Source organism: Cryptotermes secundus, unplaced genomic scaffold (assembly GCF_002891405.2).
Source record: "Cryptotermes secundus unplaced genomic scaffold, Csec_1.0 scaffold33, whole genome shotgun sequence".
In the NCBI taxonomy this organism is placed as follows: Eukaryota; Metazoa; Arthropoda; class Insecta; order Blattodea; family Kalotermitidae; genus Cryptotermes; species Cryptotermes secundus.
Genome location: NW_019727088.1, coordinates 1,758,290 through 1,776,639, shown reverse-complemented (window position 1 = coordinate 1,776,639; position 18,350 = coordinate 1,758,290). Strand labels below are relative to the sequence as shown.

General features: G+C 38.6%; 1 protein-coding gene across 2 annotated transcripts in view; it reads right to left on the bottom strand.

Annotated features, from left to right (window-relative positions):
* Positions 1–981: 981 nt before the first annotated feature.
* Positions 982–18,350, bottom strand: part of LOC111864260 — a 41,494-nt gene continuing 24,125 nt past the window's right edge. Inside the window, exons 2-5 of one of the 2 annotated variants that reach the window (XM_023851368.2) lie at positions 14,795–14,932; positions 14,233–14,323; positions 5,906–6,137; positions 982–3,196 (exon numbers count right to left, since the gene is read on the bottom strand). In XM_023851368.2, coding sequence (XP_023707136.1) covers positions 1,826–3,196; positions 5,906–6,137; positions 14,233–14,297 — 1,668 coding nt within the window. In that variant the 5' untranslated portion in view covers positions 14,298–14,323; positions 14,795–14,932 and the 3' untranslated portion in view covers positions 982–1,825. The remainder of the gene's footprint in view (positions 3,197–5,905; positions 6,138–14,232; positions 14,324–14,794; positions 14,933–18,350) is intronic. The other variant, XM_023851367.2, reaches the window with a different exon arrangement.

Here is an 18,350-nt window from a genome sequence, read left to right as displayed (position 1 = left end):
GATGCAGTAGTGTCTTATTTCTTTTGAATACTGAATGTTGTTGTGTAGGCAGTATTATATATCTCGTCAGTACAACATCAGAGCCCCGTTAGAATGGATAGCCATTGATGTAGCAGGGCCCCTTCCGCCAAGCGATCAAAGAAACCAATGGCTCCTGAACACTATGGGCTATTTTACTAAGTAGCTGGAAGCCTACACCATTCCCAGTCAAGAGGATTCGATGGCGACTTAAGCACTGCTTACCACTTATACTCGCAGTTGGATGGCATGGTGGAACACTACATCTAAACGGTTGACCAGCACCTACAGAAAGCCTTCAGGTCACACTAAAGGGATTGGGACACAAGATTACTCATCTTCCTCCTTGCTTACAGCGCATCCACATGCAAGACTGCAGGCCTGACCTTGGCTAGCCTAGTGTTTGGAAGAGAACTCCGACTGCCCTGCGACCTTCTCTTTGTGGCACCCCACCTCCCCAACAAGGAACAAAAATGCAGATGGTTGGGCTAATAGAAATTTCAGTTCAACATGAATTGGCTTGGAGACTGGAATTCAGAGAACTAACATATGATTTTGCTGTCCTCTAAAGTATAATTGTATGCTGTAAGTACTGCACATTTTGGGAGCCTGGGGTGCTGCTCCACTTTCCCTGCCCTAGGGACTACATTAGTAGCTCAACATTTCTTCAGGACTGTCTTCACATTTATGTGTAATTTTGCATGTCCCGTATTCTTATATTATTATTGCTGAATTATTCAAATGATTTATACCAAACCGAGCTAAACTTCTTGAATCTTTTGTACAGGTTTTGAGAATCTTGTTTTAAACATGAAACCGAGTCCCACAAATGGAAAGAATGGAATTCAAGCCACATATTTGTAAAACCCTGAAAATGAGTTAATTTTTAACTTTTATCAGAGGATTCTTCTCTGCCCTTCAGAAACAAACTGGATCTCTAATGTACAGATTGCAAATTGCAGCTAATTTTTGCCATGTACTTTATTTATAATTTATTGTTACAACTTCAGTATATTGAAATGAAATAAAATATCCCACACTGATTTACTTTATTAAAGGCATAAAACATTCATACTTATTGTTATTACAGATATCCTCTAAAATACCAGTGGTGTGTGGACTGGGAGTCTATATAGAATCACATAATCAACTAGAGCTGTGTATTGTGTTATTTTCTATGTATGATTTTGAACTTATGTGAGTAATAACCAGTTCAGAAACAAAATTGAAAATAATTTTGTTTTAAATTAATTATATTTTTGTATCATGGTGGTGCCTAAAGAAAAGAGTAAATATCCTCTTCCCCCCTTTTACAATAAATATTCCTCTTCTTTTTTTACAGCCATTGTTGAATATTTAAATGTTATTAAAATGATTGATACTAGGTAGAAGTAGCATATTTTTGAGAGATCATATCTGTATTTTCACTGCTGTGTTCATGTACTTGAGAAACAATTGAAACAGCATCCTTTGCACCATGCACAGAAGTTCACTCCAACTGACTGAGATATCTCTTGTCACTCACACCTTTGTTTTGCAAAAGTTTGTCTTCAGAACAAATACTGAAGTTACCACTTTACTTCAGGTGAACTTTTCATTATTAAATTAGAATAAATAGATACTGCTTAGTGTAATAGCTACACACATCTCATGACATGTTTGTGTTTGCCAGCACACTCATGTCCTCATTAAGGTACTTGATTCTAGAAGAACCAAAACTGACATGAAAATATTCTGATATCGGTAATTAGTAAGAACATGTAACACATTAGACATTTCCTTTCAGTGAAATTTCCAGTTCAAACCACTACTGAGTCTTCACACTGAGTGGTGATACTTGGTTCCCTTCATCTGCTTCTGGTAAGACTGATGAAGGAGCCTCCAGGCTGTCTAGAATTGGGATGATTCCAGTCTTCCCAAACTTTTTAACTTTTTTCTGAACAGAGATAAAAGCATGGCGTATATTATCAAGAGCTGATCCCAGATCTGATTTAATGGAATTGAATTCTTGTGTGACCAGAGAGAGACGTCCAAGTAGGTAATTGAGATTGGAGTCCATTTCTGCCATGAGACCAGTTATTTGGCTGACTTTTCCACCCATACTGCCCATTGTCTCCAAACTACCATTTACATAAGTCTCAGTCTGCTGCTGAAGTCGGTCAAGTGCTCCAGCTGATGCAGTCAACTGCTGGTACATTATTCCTATTTGACGCCATACTTGGCTAATTTCAGTCTCAATTTTTGATGTCAGATTTGTTAGAGCACCAGTCTGGTTGTCAACAATGGTAGATGAGAGACTATCAAAACGGCGGTTCACTGTAGCATTAAGTTCTTTGGCATGAAGTTTGACCAGATCACCAACTTCTAGAAGGATCTGATGGACACCATACTCAATCCGTCGCTTTGTGTCCATTACATTATCTGCAGTCTGAATCAGAACACTTTCTACCTCACCTGATCTTCTTACTTCCTTTAACAGTTCTTCATAACTTCGTGATATATCTCCATATACTCCCTCTGCAATTACACCAGTGTCTGTAACAGTTTTAAGTATCTCCTCTTGTCCATGGCCTAGCACAGACTGTGCTTCAGACAGCTTTGATTCCAGTTTGGCAATTCCTTTATCAGTCCCTGCAAGCACTTCATAACGAATTTCCTGTAACAAGTCATTAGTGGAGTTAGTTATCTCCGTTATTTCAGTTAGGCTTGGTAATGTGTTCAGCTGATTTGTTGCTTCCTCTGTAAATTTCTTTAAATCTTGTAATATTTTTTGATGTTCTTCAAGTGTAATTAAGAAGCCAGTATGCCAGTCTTGTGAATTCAGTGTCTGGATGGAACCAGTTTTTCCTTGCAGCTCTGTCAATTTAGCTTCATAGTGGCTTAGTACACGTTCTGTGTTTGCTGCAGAATTTGCTATAGTTTCAGAAGCCAGTTTGAGGGCCTCACTATCTTCTGGTTTATCACTAACTTTACGCATATAAGCTTCTAGATGACCTACATTAGTCACTAAATGTTCAATACGAGCTCTGAGTTCAGGTCCTGCAGTTTGACCTCCATCATGATTATCCAAGGTATCTATCTTTTCACCTATGTTCTTCATCCATGTCTGCAGGGAGTTCTGGATGTTCTCCATGGCATCTGTGGTTTTCTGCAGTTGGATACGTTCTCTCTCATCCCTCTGAAACACAGGAATTATATATACAGCTATAACACAATCATCAGAGTTCTCAGTTACTTTCATAATGAAATCAAAGGCTTCCTTAGTTTTTAAGATAGCAGCCTTCTGATACCATGATGTCATGTAGTTTCATAGGTGCTTACCACTCTACCCAGAAGTTGGAGACATCATGTTCTTCTAAAATATCAGTAATCATGTACAAAATCCATGATACCATGACCCAAAACACCAATTTCTTAATCTTTACTCTCATAACATCTAATCTTCACATTTCACTTTAATTCCAATAGTATTTTTAAACACCCATCCTTAATTTTCATACAAAGTGTTTGATTCTTTCAGCTTTCTAATAATGCAAACAAACAGTACTACCATACATTACTGAAATCTGGGCATCAAAATGTCACATAAAACTCTTTATGATAATCTGCACAACATTAAGGAATGTTTCACAGTAATGTGTTGTTACCTGGCTGTGTCCATCTGTTGGCCATCCAAATGTAATAACTTAGACTGGGGTGAAAAGATTGTGCTAAAATTAAAAATTTATAGAGTCCTTAATGATCTGCATCAATAAAACTGAATTTCAGCATAAATATTTTTAGGTATGTTTTACCACACATTTCATATAAAGAAATGTTGCAATCAGGAAAGTTGTGAAGGATAATAAGATCTTTGTTTTACATGAGTTTTCTTCCTACATTATGTGTTTTATTTGACTTTATGAATATGTGGGTATGAATTGCTGCTGGTTGTGTACTTGACCTGAATACCAGTAAGGTTTATTATATTCACATATAGTATTTTATGTTGGATATCACCCAGTCTCTGATGTATAATACATATAAACAGAGCTCTGGGAGTTACTGTACTGTCACACTTGCTATTACTAATGTTCTAATGGTTACAATACTAATCTCAAGTCGCCAGGTTTGATCCCCACCTGTAATAATAATATAATAAAAGAGTATTTCTTTTAGGATAACAGCAACCATTCACCTGCAAACATGAGCAGAGCTAATGCATGAAACATTGTTAATATAAAATATATCTCAGATAATGGACTGTCTAACATAGTCATAGTACTAGGATAATAAATTAAACATTATCATGAACAATTACAAAATTCAATGGATTACTTCCAGTATGTTTTAATCAAATCTTTTTGCCTATGAAAAATTTGTTCCACTTCTTTTTGTACATAGATTCTCTTTGTTTTTCTGCATTTGTATTTAATATTATACCTACAGACAATTCATGAAACTTATTCCACAAAAAGGTATGTGTCCATTGGCTTGTTTTATGTAGACTTTGTATTATTAAGATAGTGGAGTGATAATACCTTAGAATACTAATAAGAAGAGATGTGTGGGAAGTTGATGTTCACTGAGACAACCACTTGAAGCTATGGCATAAAATGTTTGTTGCGTTTAGAACACGTATTACAAACGAGCGGGAACGTGTCTGAAGAATACCGGCAGAGACTCCTTTCGTGGTGGTTTNTTAGAACACGTATTACAAACGAGCGGGAACGTGTCTGAAGAATACCAGCAGAGACTCCTTTCGTGGTGGTTTATTATTTTTTATTATTGCTAGTGAGGTGGGACTAAGTCCCTTGTACTGCAGCCACTTGTTGCCAATTAGAATACTACTGGAAATTATACCTGACAAAAGAAATGTGAACATATGAGGCTGAATGGACATTTGCTGTCACAAAAAAAGAAAGTTAAGGGATTTCATGGATAAAATGTGTGAATCATTATCCTTTGTGCATGTGTTCTTGTTTATCTGTGATGTGCTGAGCTCTGAACATCTTCAGCTATCATGGATTAGGCACGTAACCATACGGTTTTTTAATATGCCGTTGTTTGGAAACTGGTATAAGTCCTGATGACATGTAATGGTAATGACTTAAGTTCTGTGGTTTTTATGGTGGTGATCTGTTCAGATTGTGGCCTACTGAATAGTGACACCATGTAGTCTTGTAGGCACCAGCTGACTTTTCAGAGGAGCATGCTGTGTAATCTTCCACTAGATGCAGGCATTTTGGAGGAAAATGCTGTCTCCAGCTTCAATCCTGAAGATGGAATCAGCTTCAGTATTCACCTAAAATAACTGTAATGTCACAACCCAGAATACCACAAAGTAGACAGTTTTACTTTTTTCTGTTGATGCCAGACAGTGTAAACAGTGTCCAAATATCGCATTCACCATGTTCCTCGGGAGCAAATGGACACTGAAAGTACCGTATTTACGCGTGTATAGGCCGCAGCACAATTTTCAGACAGAAATTATAGAAAAAATAATTTTCTTGGAATATTATTTCAGGAGTAGAACATTCTGTATTACTAATTATGAATATAATTTTTTTTTAAAATGAAGTGTGATTTCGAATATTTTGAATATAAGCTGCACCCCAGTTTTCCTCTTGAATTTTTGGCAAAAAATGTGCGGCCTATACATGCATAAATACGGTAATTTACAGTATCAAATATCTGGACAAAGCGTAAGTGATAACTAAAAGATTTTGTAAAAGCCATATATATGAATGAAATGTAGAGAAGAGGTACATGTTGGAATCTATTGAGAAGATGGATGTAGCCAGGGATTAACCAAGAGTTTCACAGTTTTACAAATTCTGTTCATAGTTAAACTTAGTAAGTATCAATCCCTAAAACTGACACAAACCTCTCAACTGTCATCACTTGCCTGAGCTATCATTTTCTCTATGTTTAAGAGCCGCTCATCCAACTGATTCACCACCTTAGATATAACATCTAAGTTGTGGTCGGTAGTACGATGGCGTTTGTCCAAACCAACCAGAGCCTTCTTCAGCTGCTCACCCAACTGTCGTTCCCGGTACTCATGACGCTCCAATTTGTCACCCGTATCTCGGAACATATTCACCAAGGACAAGATTGCATCACGGATATCTTCATGCCTTGATTATAAGGAGAGGGTTCATAAAACAGTTGTGCAAAAGTGAATAATTCTTATTATGAAAGTTGTCATTTTGTTTTTTAAAATCATTCAAGTTTGTAAATAATATGACAGGAATTTTGGTCTCTGATAGCTGAATTATGTGACGGTCCTATGGATTGAATTTATTAAATACAGCTGAAGTACCTTATATGATTTCTATTGTTATTCATCCTAATTTATAAAACGTAGCATAATTCAAGAATTTTTTTCCCCCACAGAGTCATGGTTTGTAGTCGTTACTTTGCTGTAAGCATGCTAAATCTGAACACACTACCTAAAATATTTTTGTTCATCTGTAATTTACAATCCAGAGATGGTTCCTGTCTCTGGCCAGAATTGTCTGTAGTGTTGTACATTTGTATTTTAAACAAGACTTAACCATATAACACACCCAGTTTCATTAAATTCTTTAGGAGCACTGATGTCATGTCACTGCTTAATTTACAATCATCACAGTATCAAACAAGACTTAACTATATAACTTACCCAATTTCATTAAATTTTTTGGGAGCACAGATTATGTTTGGCATGTCACTGCTTAATTTACAATCATTACAGTAAGAATATGGGGGCATGCAGTAGCGTAGTTGGTTGAGGCACTATGCTGCAAGCCGGAAGGATCGAATCCCCATGAGGTCATTGGATTTTTTTCAATTTTCCTAATCCTTCCAGCCGCAATATGGCTTGGGGTCGACTCAGTCTCTAACAGATATGAGTACCAGGAATTCCTCTTCCTCTCAGTGACATTGAGTCTCCCATCTCCTACCCCATTATGCCTTGGAAGGTCATGATTCTAACATAATAACTATTACTCTGACAGTTTAGGTAATTGTAGTCTATTTTATTTATAGAAGAGAGAATGAAATGTAGAATAGAGCAGATAATTATATTCATAAGGTAGGTCATGCAGAGTAGCTAAGAAAAACCATAAAAATGAACATCTAATGGTGCTATGGTGAAGATATGATAGACCCAGAAAGCCAGTAGTTGTTTTTGAACTATCTTTGAAGAACTAGCCTGGCCTCAGAAGAGTTCTGAAGATGCTGTCCAGCAGTGTTGATGAAATTAGTATTGGAACAATAAATATAATGAAATTGAATGAAGCAAGATGCCTACAAGAAATAAATGAATGTATGAAAGAGATAAGTACACGTAGTAAAGAATAACAGCGGCACGCACACAGGAAGACTGCACAGGATAACAGTGCAGTGTAACTGCAGTGTGGGAACAAGAACTAGCTGCTACAGCACTTTAGACATAGGGCGAGTAACCCTAAGAATTTTAAATTTGGAATTTGGAGAAAAAAACAAATTTAAAGGATTTTAAAATTAGAACTAAAGATTTTATAGTGCTACTACAGGTACGTCAGAATTAACGTGTGTAAAGTGATCTACATCCAGACAGATATCAACGAAGTAGATGTTGATAATAACAAGGAGAGTGTTTTAAATGTTAAATTTTTGGCTGAGTGCAGTGTGACAGCGACGTGAGTGTTATACACCTGATGATGGCCGTCTGTGGCCGAAACATGTAGTGTGGGTGAACAAGATCAAGGACACATAATATATTGTTTGCACTTGGGACGGAATTTGTATCATATCATTTATGGATAAAGTATTAAAAACATTTAAAAGAGATTATAACGTGATACACAGTTAATTTTGATTGTAAGCAAAAACTTTTGTAACGAAATTTTAAAAATATGTAAATAATGAAGGCAGTGACAAGGATGTAATGAAAGACTGTGATATTTAAACTACATAATTCGTAAGTCAGATGATAATCCCTAAGTAATATAAAAGAAGAAATGACTAAGAACGAAACTGAGCCAATGGCAAAAGAATGGAAGCCGTTTAAAAATATACGTTAGTAACAGAAAAGGAATGTGGGAGATCATCAAGGTGAAAATAAAACGCCCTATATGTTTGATATCGGACAATAATATTGGGCATTATGCATTAAGACCTACTTGCGTTTCTGAGTGAATTTCGAAGTGTAAGTCCCAGCATACTTATGGGAACAAAACATGTTTCGAACAAGAGGTAAAAGTAAAAAGTAACAAGTAAAGAAGTTAAGGTATCCCTGTGACAGGACTTGGAGGCCATAGAGTTGTGAGATGTTGAGGTTCCCACATTTTCTAGACAATCGGCTCACAGATGGCGGTAAGGTTGTCAGCCCTACGCGCCGGCCGTCCTTTACCCCCAAGAATATTCTTGATACTCATTTCTGTTAGAGGCTGAGTCGACCTCCAGGGCCAGTGTGCGGCTGGAAGGATGAGGTAAATCGAAAAAAAATCCAATGACGTCATCGGGATTCGATCCCGCGACCTTCCGACTTGTAGCATAGCAAAATTAAACACACAGTTTACATCAAATAAACTTTTTCCTCGAAATTCTTGACAGCTTTCTAGATACTTAAACACAAGGAAACGAAGGCGCCAGAACTGTTACGCTATGAATGCATTTCCCAGCTTGTTACTCCGTGGTGGGTGAGGGTCGAGATCAAAAGAGTATTGGGTTAAAAGTCACGTATGTAATATTTCGTGAAGGAATTCTGTTTCTTCTCATCTAAATATAACCTGACAGTCGCAGTTTGCATGAAAATGCAGAAAAAATCGACGACTACAAAGAAACAAGAGAATGTTTCTTCGCGTACAGACGACCGGATATTGTGATCTGTGGGCGGAAGATCAACGGATAGCCTTCACTATGGCGCCAGTAGAAGGCTCTGAATGGGGGGGGTCGCCGTTAGTTACCCAATTCCATGTAGCAGAGTCCTTCTTGATAACATAATAATTGTTCCTCTAGCCAAGGTATTTCCTGCCTTTTATGGAACCAGGATTTTAATTGCCGTGTTTACAAGAAATCGACACCACTCACTATCCTGAGCCTACTGACTCCATTTCGCATCCTCTCTTCTATTTCTTTAACCCTCTGAAACACGAATTACTTCTAAATATCATTTAAAAATTGAGTTCATCCCTCACAGGATACATGCTGCATCTCCGTTACAGACCGATCGGCTAATGCATTTTAGTGATACAACAGCGGTTTGTTCTGAGAATCACGTGAAACATATAAATACACTCTTTGCGAAAATTGTAAGTTTGGTAATTGCTATATGTTAGTGATTAGACACGGGATTTGCATTTGTAATTTGATTTACTGGACGCTTATAACTCGCAACTACAAGTACTTGTAATGCTTTCAGTATTTCACACACTCTACTTCTCACTAAGTCCTCTCAGTTTGCTATGTCTTCATCAGTCGTTGCCTGGTAACGGATCCTAACAATGTCCTCTGCTTCCGTGCTCACGTCCTTACTGGCTGGCGACTTTCTCACTCCCAACCCATTGCCCCAACTGACGACTTCCGAGCCATGACTGTTCACTACTGACTGAATGCTAAGTTGCTGCTGTCCCTCGCCAGCACAGTGGTTCTTGGTTCCGAATCATGACCATAATTTGTCTGACGACTGTAGAAGTCTTCAGACCACTCACTCTTCTCGCTATATAGCATCGGCATGGATCTTAGAGAACATCGTTTGCAACAATGTCTTTTTCATCGTTACTTGTGTATCTTTGCCACGGGAACGTGCTAGCCGTTGCGTCACAACGGACCATGTAATCATGTCACAATATTAAAATAAGAGTAATAAATATAGTAACCACAGTGCTTTAAAGGGTTAGGATCAATCTGAATATTACCCTCGCATCTACATCTAGGCCTTCCAAATGGTCCCGCCCTCAGATTTTCCGACCAGAAATTTTCAAGCATTTTTCGACCCTCCCATGCATACCACAGGCCCAATCCATCCCACATTTCTTAAATTGATCGCCCTAGTGGTATATGGTGGAGAGTGAAGGTTATGAATAACCTCCTATTTGTGCAGTTTTCTTCGGCCCCTGTTAGTCCTGTGCGTTAATGTAACAATGTTAAAGCACCATTCTTTGGTATTCTTCTTTATTAAAATCAGTGAGGGTTAGATGCATGTAGAATGTATGGAAGAGATAAATTTGTACAAATTTTAGTTGGGAAAGGGAGGGTAGAGACCACTTCTGAGACATAGGTATAAATGGGACGTTAATATTAAAGTGGATCTCACAGAAATACGAGTATAGTGCGAAGTTACAGACCGGATTCACGTGGCTTAAATAAGGTCTAGTGGCACTCTTCTGTGAACCGGGAAATAAACCTCCAGGGTTCCGTAAATGCGGGGAATTTTCTGACCAGCTAAGGGAATAGTCCTTCTCAAAAATGACTCTACTTCATGGAGTTAGCATAGATGATATATGGGTTCATTTCCTGCCAGAAATGAAAGTATTCACAACAGTTTACGCAACCCTCCTTTTACGTTTGTGTATTCAATGAAATATATACTGCAATACAATTAAACAGGAACATCTTACTCGTTCAAAATTTCAAGTGAGCTTCTGAAAGCTACTAGTCACTTATGATCATTTGTCACAGGAAGAGGAAAGGACCGTCGGGTAATCTTCACCAGTAAACGCTGCTTCATTAAGCTCTAATAATTGTGTCACCTTCTTGGATCAGCATACCTATGCGTGGTAACTTTCAGCAAACTGAAGCACCTTTAGACATGAGCAAACACAGGACCAGACTCACACATGCATCTGAATATTCTTATTTGACTTGCTGCTGCAAAACAATCAGAAAACATGTAATATTTTGGAACAGCCAAGAAACTCCCAACCATCGATATAAATTAAATTAATGGCTTGCACATTAGATAAAACTGTCCTCGTAAGCAAAACCTTTACTGAGTAATAAATTGTCTGTTAATTTAATACTTTCGTCGACAGTGTTTTATTGTGTTTTATGAAACAGGAATGAAATATCCGGTCAATATTAGCACTGAGTTTAGCTTACACTTGCACTGTAAATTTCGTATAGGCCTACTCTGTGCCAGTTTTCGGGTTTTCATAGCTGTGAGTGTTCAGGCTGCGACCTTCCGGGCGCCATGTAATATTGCAGGTGAATACCAACGTCTCTCACATTTCCTATTCAACCGTCCTGTTGGCTCTGACCGGGCTCCATCTCCTGTCCACCTCCCGTGGATCTCAGAGACCAGCTTATACTCGTAAAGCCTATAACCTGCTTGCAAACTGACTCTAAGCACTTCGACCCTGCAGATGGAGGCGGTATGGTTAGTTTCTGTTCTGTCGTTCAGTTTGAAATTTCAATACGTGCAAGTTGCAACCCGACACAGGGCACTGGTAATGTTATTGACTCTGCACTGATTGGCACTACATACAGTTTAAAGATTACAGTTCTATGTTTCCTAGACTGTTCTCGCACTACCACAATAGTAATATTAGCAGGAAGATATAATTTTATGGGCTTTGATTCGCGTCTTTTTTCTTCAAGTAAGAAATCCATGGTATCATTTATTTTTGGTTTTTGCTGCTATAACATAGCGCTGAATGACAGGATGAATTGTGAGTAATTCTAGACGAAGCGGTCATGACCATATATAAGGTAATATTTTGGAGAATTGCTTTGGAAGGGCTATAAAAGCGACAAAATATCTCGACAGTTAAGGCTACCCTCCAGGCTGAGATTTACATAGCGCTTTCCTAATACGAAGCAGGAACTTGGCCAAACGATCTCCAGGAAAACTGAGGCGTAATCGATGGATTACAGCTCTTCAAGCCAACTTAGTACAATAGATTAATTGTTGTACATGACAGCAAATTAGCTCATAGAATGTAAATTCAGATTGCTAATAAATGATAAAAAAAATACGAAGCAGCAGTAATTATCACTTGGCCGCCACGTTTGATGACAACGGGATACTAAACTGTTGCTCAGAGATTTACAAAATCAAATTTATGAGAATGCTCGTCTCTCAAAACGGAAAAAAAAGACTGCGCAGTATTATAGAATTGATTCTTTTTGCGCAACATTGGTTTTCCTTGTGTTATATCTAACTGATGCACTAACTGATGTGGAGTAGGGGGTTCGGTTGTCGACCTATGTGAACAGCTGAGCATTTGGGTATTGATACAACCTCGTGGTGTTGGATTAGGAAATGGTGTCATCTCTACACAGCTCTTCCTTCTCATATCTGTTTTATCACTTTAAAGTGTTGACATCCTCTGTATGACAGGGAAATGGAGGGCTCAAGTGACACCCCATACTTTTCATAGCAGGACAAGGATACAGTTCTCACCAGGATTATAAACTAAATCTAATTCAGTTAAAATGTTTATTGAGGAAACGAATAACCTTGGCTAGATTTTGTTTAGTTCAGTTGGTTTTAGTTAAGTCACGGGATCTGTGAGGTAACTCTGAGCACGACATGGGGCCCAGGGCTAATCAGTAGTAAGTCAGAATACAGGCTTAATAAATACATTATGCACGCGAAATTCAAATTTGGAAGTTCGTGAATTAAGAAGCGAATCTGGATATTTGTTTCTCGTCGCGGGACGCGAGTGTCAGTGAAAATATTCATCGAAAGGACAACTCACATGTCTCTTCACCATATTTCGTACTTAGAAATTTTAATGAAACATAACTCACCTCCAGATAGCACATTGTTATGTCATTGAGTGTGACTACAGACGGGGTTTGGTTTGGTAATTTGATTTATTGAACACTTACAGATCGTAACAACAACTATAGCGCTATCGCTAATTCACACACTGCAGTACACTACAGCATGTGCTAACTCTTCTCTGTCTGCTTCTCTTCACCAGTCGTTGCCTGGTGACGCGTTCCAACAATGCTAACGTTCTTACCGGCTAGCGACTGTCCCACAAGTAACTCATTGCTCCGACTAACTCCCAGGCTGACGGTCACCTCACACCAACCTCCTGCTCTTCTCACTGCCGTCTCAAGACTCTTCTCTTAAGTCAAAGTCAAAGTCAGAGTGATTGTCAGCAGTAATATGTCAGTTTTTAGAAAGTGCAGTATATTGTATTTATATTTTACATATATTATATGTTGTTGAATGCATATACAATATGCCTCTGTCAGTTCAGGCTCAGTACAGCAGATTATGCCCTTTTTCTGGTAGCTCCCGCTACAACGGCAGTCAAGTTACTTGAACGGTCGTATGCTTGACCGCCGCCAAGTTTAATCCTCTTATACTGTCTATGTCGGGCTTCGCCTTGTCCTATGTTGCAAACATTTTCGTTATTATGATTTTATATGACTTCCGCTTGTTTCCTGCATAATAATGTTATATGTACGGAATTCTGAAAGCCATGTGTAAATCGCGAACCGGTGTGCGCCTTGGAAAATTGCCAATGGTGCGGAGAACCTTGTTTTGTAGGCGCTGCAATTTCATTATATGGATTCCCAGGCGGGACTAGCATAAGTCATTACAGATCTAATGAGAGCTTTGTGGAGTGTAAGCTTAATGTTAGCGCTTAATCGTTCACTTTTGAATAGGGAATATACTCTAACACCTGTAAATATTTCGAAGGTCTTGACTTCGATCATTTCTATGTGCAATCAATATGTAACCCTCTTATCGAAGATTACACCCAAGGTATTTTGCACTATTTACAAATGTAATATTTCTTCCCTTCGTTGTAAGAGGAGAGACAGGCGGTCGACGACAGCGAGAGAAGTAGATCCCCTGAGTCTTATCTTAATTAATGTCAATATTCCAGCGCTCACGCCACGTCTCCATTGAGCTGGAACTCACTGTTACAGAGCGGACCTGATAATTCTGTCCCATACACTGGTGCGAGATATCAATGTGCATTTAAAGTTCCCGGAATTTGTTTACATTCTATTTCCCTTATTCGTACACTAGAATTTAAATTTAAAATTAAAATAATATGGAATATCCATCTATATGTGGTACACTCTAAAGCGGATATTCTCCACTGAAAGTAGGAGATACTTCTGAATTCTTTAACATTTAGATCAAATGTTACTTTGGAACAGTGCAACCTTTGCAATGTATGCATATTTCTTTCTTCTGACATATAACGTTAAAAGACATTATAATAACATGCTCATTAGAATGTAAACCATAATTTCCTCCATCTGTACGAGGAGAAATAAAGTTTCCGGACTTACGAAACAGTACGTGGAGATGCGTAGGAGAAAGAGACGAGCGTCAGAATGACGAAACTGCTCCTCATGTCGATAGTTTCTTGGAACAGACGCTCTGAAACAAAGAACAGAAAGAATTATCCTATAATGGACCAATTTATAAACCCATTTTGAACTTTATAACCGAGATGCGCAGGAATGACTGACGAGCACATCACAATAGTGACCTTGATGATGGGCCGATGGTTGAGAGACTAGTATCTCGGAGACAGCCAGTCTACAGGTATAGTCAACAGCAGCAGGAGGCCCCATTTCCAAACCCATAAATATCTCGGAATGAACAAAAATTTGAAACCAAGGATGAATCTGCTGGCGAGGTTCCAGTAGTAATTTCCCCGACCGAACGATCACGGGCAGAGGGCTACGGCCAAAACAATGAAAACAGAGGTCAAGAAATACTTCGGTAACAAGCTAGAGCCATTTAGAGATGTTCCCGGCATCAATAGCATAGTAGAACTTCAGGTACAAAAGTGACTTATGTTAGGGACACTAGAATTGCAAACAGAATATGTAAATGACTACTTGCCTTCTGTCTTCAGGGTTCAACGCTGCAGATGGAGACATTATGTTCGCCCGCAGCAGCGGTATCCTCCCAACAAGATACACTGTACCACGATCCAGAAGACCACAATCTTAGTAGTTACCGTCGTGAAAACCGCAAAACCTGTATGTTTAGACCAAGTCTGCCGATAGATCAATTAATGCCTATAATACGCCTACTGATTTGCATGATTTGATCACGGGACACACAGATGCATCTGATGTAACAAAAGAGCGAAACCATTGTTCTTCCTTTGTAGTACTGAAAGGAGCTAATTATGGAAGTAGCAAATTCGAGGGTTCAGTAAATTTTCTGTTACTGTAACGGCGCTGTGCGCATGTCACACTGATCCAGCGAGAACTTCGGCCTCTCCTGCTAGGCCAAAAGGCGAGCATGTGGTTGCCTGACAGTGGATCACACACGTAGATACTTATGTTTAAGTAAATAAATAGATCAGCAAATAAACAAACAAGCAAGAACACAATCGAGTGAGAGAGTGAGTGAGTGAGTAATCGAACAAACCAGGGAAACAAATACAAATAAAAAAAAACTATCCCTGTAACAGGGCCTGATGGCCCATAGGGTTGTGAGACGTCGAGGTTCCCACATTTTCTCCGTACAATCTATTCACAGATGGCGGTGAGGTTGTCAGCCTTACGCACCGACCGCTTTTTACCCCAGAGGAAGATTCCTGGTACTCATTTCTGTTAGGGGATGAGTCGATCCCAGGGCCATTGTGCGACTGGAAGGATAGATAAATTGAAAAATTCCACCTCATCGGGACTTGAACCCGCGACCTTCCACCTTGTAGCATAGTGCCTCAACCATGCTACCGCGTGCCCCACCAAATACAAATATATATAAGAATGTAGGATATGAGGTTCTCACAGCGGTTAATATGAAGAGTTCTATCTTTTGTGATATAATGCCGTGTAGTCCGTTGAAGGTCAACGGAAGTTGCGGAGGAATATGTGGCCTCTACCTTCAGAGTGGAAGAATAAGCCAGACAAGAGACCAGCGTGAAGTAGGTAGCGAGGACAGTTTGCGTTTATTCTTTATATCTTAAGATGGAGGTGACACATCCCTCCAAAACTTCAGCTGACTTTCAACAGACTACACGGTGTTATATCGTAGAAGACAGAACATTTCAAATATAAGTAAACAAAGAAATGTGTATAAGTAAATAAAGGACAAGAGCGGGGGGACAACATTACCGTCACGAACCTACCAAAGACTATTAACACAAGGCATGTCACAATATCTTTTGGCCTTGACCTTTAGTCGCAGAATTTGCGGCGTATTCCTTGCATCTGGATCTATATTTTATGCGTGAAGGAACCTAAATTCAGAAACGAGATTGAGAATTTTGAAACACAGTGCGCTAACTGAAATACAAACACGTGCGCACGTTGCGAAGAGAGTGGCATTTCTCTTTTTGCCGAGGGGAGGAAGGTAGTATTTATAGAAATGTGGACACAGCCCGCAGGAGAGAGGAACAGATTCCCCTATTCATTTATCTCACATGCCGACATTTATCCCAGATTTTCCGTTTCACAGTACGTGACATAGACACTACCAATGTGGAGAATTCGCGTTTTCAAACGTGCCCTTTGCCTCATTTAATGGCTCATTGCTTTGATGTTCGCTTATTGCATACAAGCGGAAGTGCCTGTTCTTCGCCAGGGGTACTCTTCCATTCCTTGTCTTATCGCAATGTATTTTAGTAGCTGAAACTGTAACACTGGAAATAAGAAATTAAACTACAGTAAAGAAATTTGTCATGAAAATTCAAACTGCATCCGGAAAACCTACCGAATATTTTCACTACCGTACTTATTGGCATGAAGTAAATTCCATATATATGAGTCTTCTGCATTAGATCTACGGTAAGAAACAGGAAACAAACAGAAAAGTTTCAGTTTAATATAAATCTATTGTTGAAATTTGAATCATACAAAGACCGGCCACTCTATGGACACGTGCTTATTTTTCTTTGTCTCTCACTTACTATTCTTATTTAAATATGATTCATACAAAAGATGCAAAGTTGGAGATCTACAGAATTATCAGAAATGATGCAGTAGTTACATCGAAAGTAATGAATTTTGTGGCACAGAAAACTTAGTTGCATTTCTGTGGAAAGCATCCCTTAACAAATTTTGACTGCAATTATGGAATATTTATATTTTGAAAATTACACGTAATATTAGATGTCCAGAGATCACATACCGCAAATGTGTTTCCGTGAATAAAATCTACCTTGCCTTATTAGTGTTGTGATATCAGAATCAGTACTGTAAATATAATGCATCAATAAATATAAACATTCAGAGTTCCGACGTCTTTTTCATGACCTTGCATATTTTATGCTGTGCGTCATTCTGTTCTGTAATAAACGTTTTTAAGAAAGCATGATAAACGTTTAATTTAAGTTACTTATGATGTAGGTTGTATGGATCGATAAGTGTGAATGTCAACTTTCGTCTATCCTGATTAATTATAGATTACCAGCATCAGATTTATTTAGCCGAAATTTGTTGAGCAGTGTCGGACTGAGAATATGCGAATATACAGACACAACCACAGTATTATGCGTTCACTTTAGGCACGCTGTGGAAATTCCTCTTGAATATAAAAGTAAACTCAGGTGAAGAAAATGTCAATCAAATTAAAACAAACATGAAATTTGTCAGTACAGCCGTCAAGCATACAAGTAGAATAGTAAAAAGGTCCACTGAGCGAAGTTCTACTTAAGGAGCTAATACTCGTTTAGCTGGTCAAGAAATTATTTTACGGAAAACAAATATTTTTAACATTCGCCTCCTATCTACACCTGGGTCACCTGAACAGTCTATTACCTCCATATTTTCTGTGATTATAATAAACTCCTTAGCGCGAAGCAGTAAACTCTGCCGGTCACAGTGGCCGCTATCTACAATTCATTATCTCAGCATTTTTGACATCGTTTAATTTTTGTGAGTTTTTCCGCAGAAATCTATCACCCAGTGTCGAATTAGGATCAACACGACCACGAACGGGAGCCTCTCCATTCATCAAAATACAAATTCCCTTACCAAAAACATAGCATAATTTGACAAATTGTCACGGTTTCGAATTCCGTTCTGAATATGAAGGTCCCGTCAGCGTTTGTCACATTTGGGCAGACGCCTTGCGAGGGATCAGTTCCCTCGTTCCCTCTCACCCTGACAACCTACCTGTCTAGACGTTGACATTTTGGTTTCCATGTTTCTGTAACAACTCCATACTGACTTACGAATGCGCAGTAAGAACAGTAAACAAACATCTTTGTATTAAGGAAATAAATCAGCGCTTGTTCTTTCCAAGAATTTAGTGATAAAAAGCAGCTGCTGGTTATTATGGCAAGATGACCCTGACAAGTTTTCGACCTAGTAAAGAAAGTCCTTTAAATATCATATCCCTGGACTTAGTTCATCTGATCTGAAAATTTAAAAGCATTTATGACATAATTCTACTATTCAACACATGTTCACACCGGAACTGTCTAACGATAACAGAACCT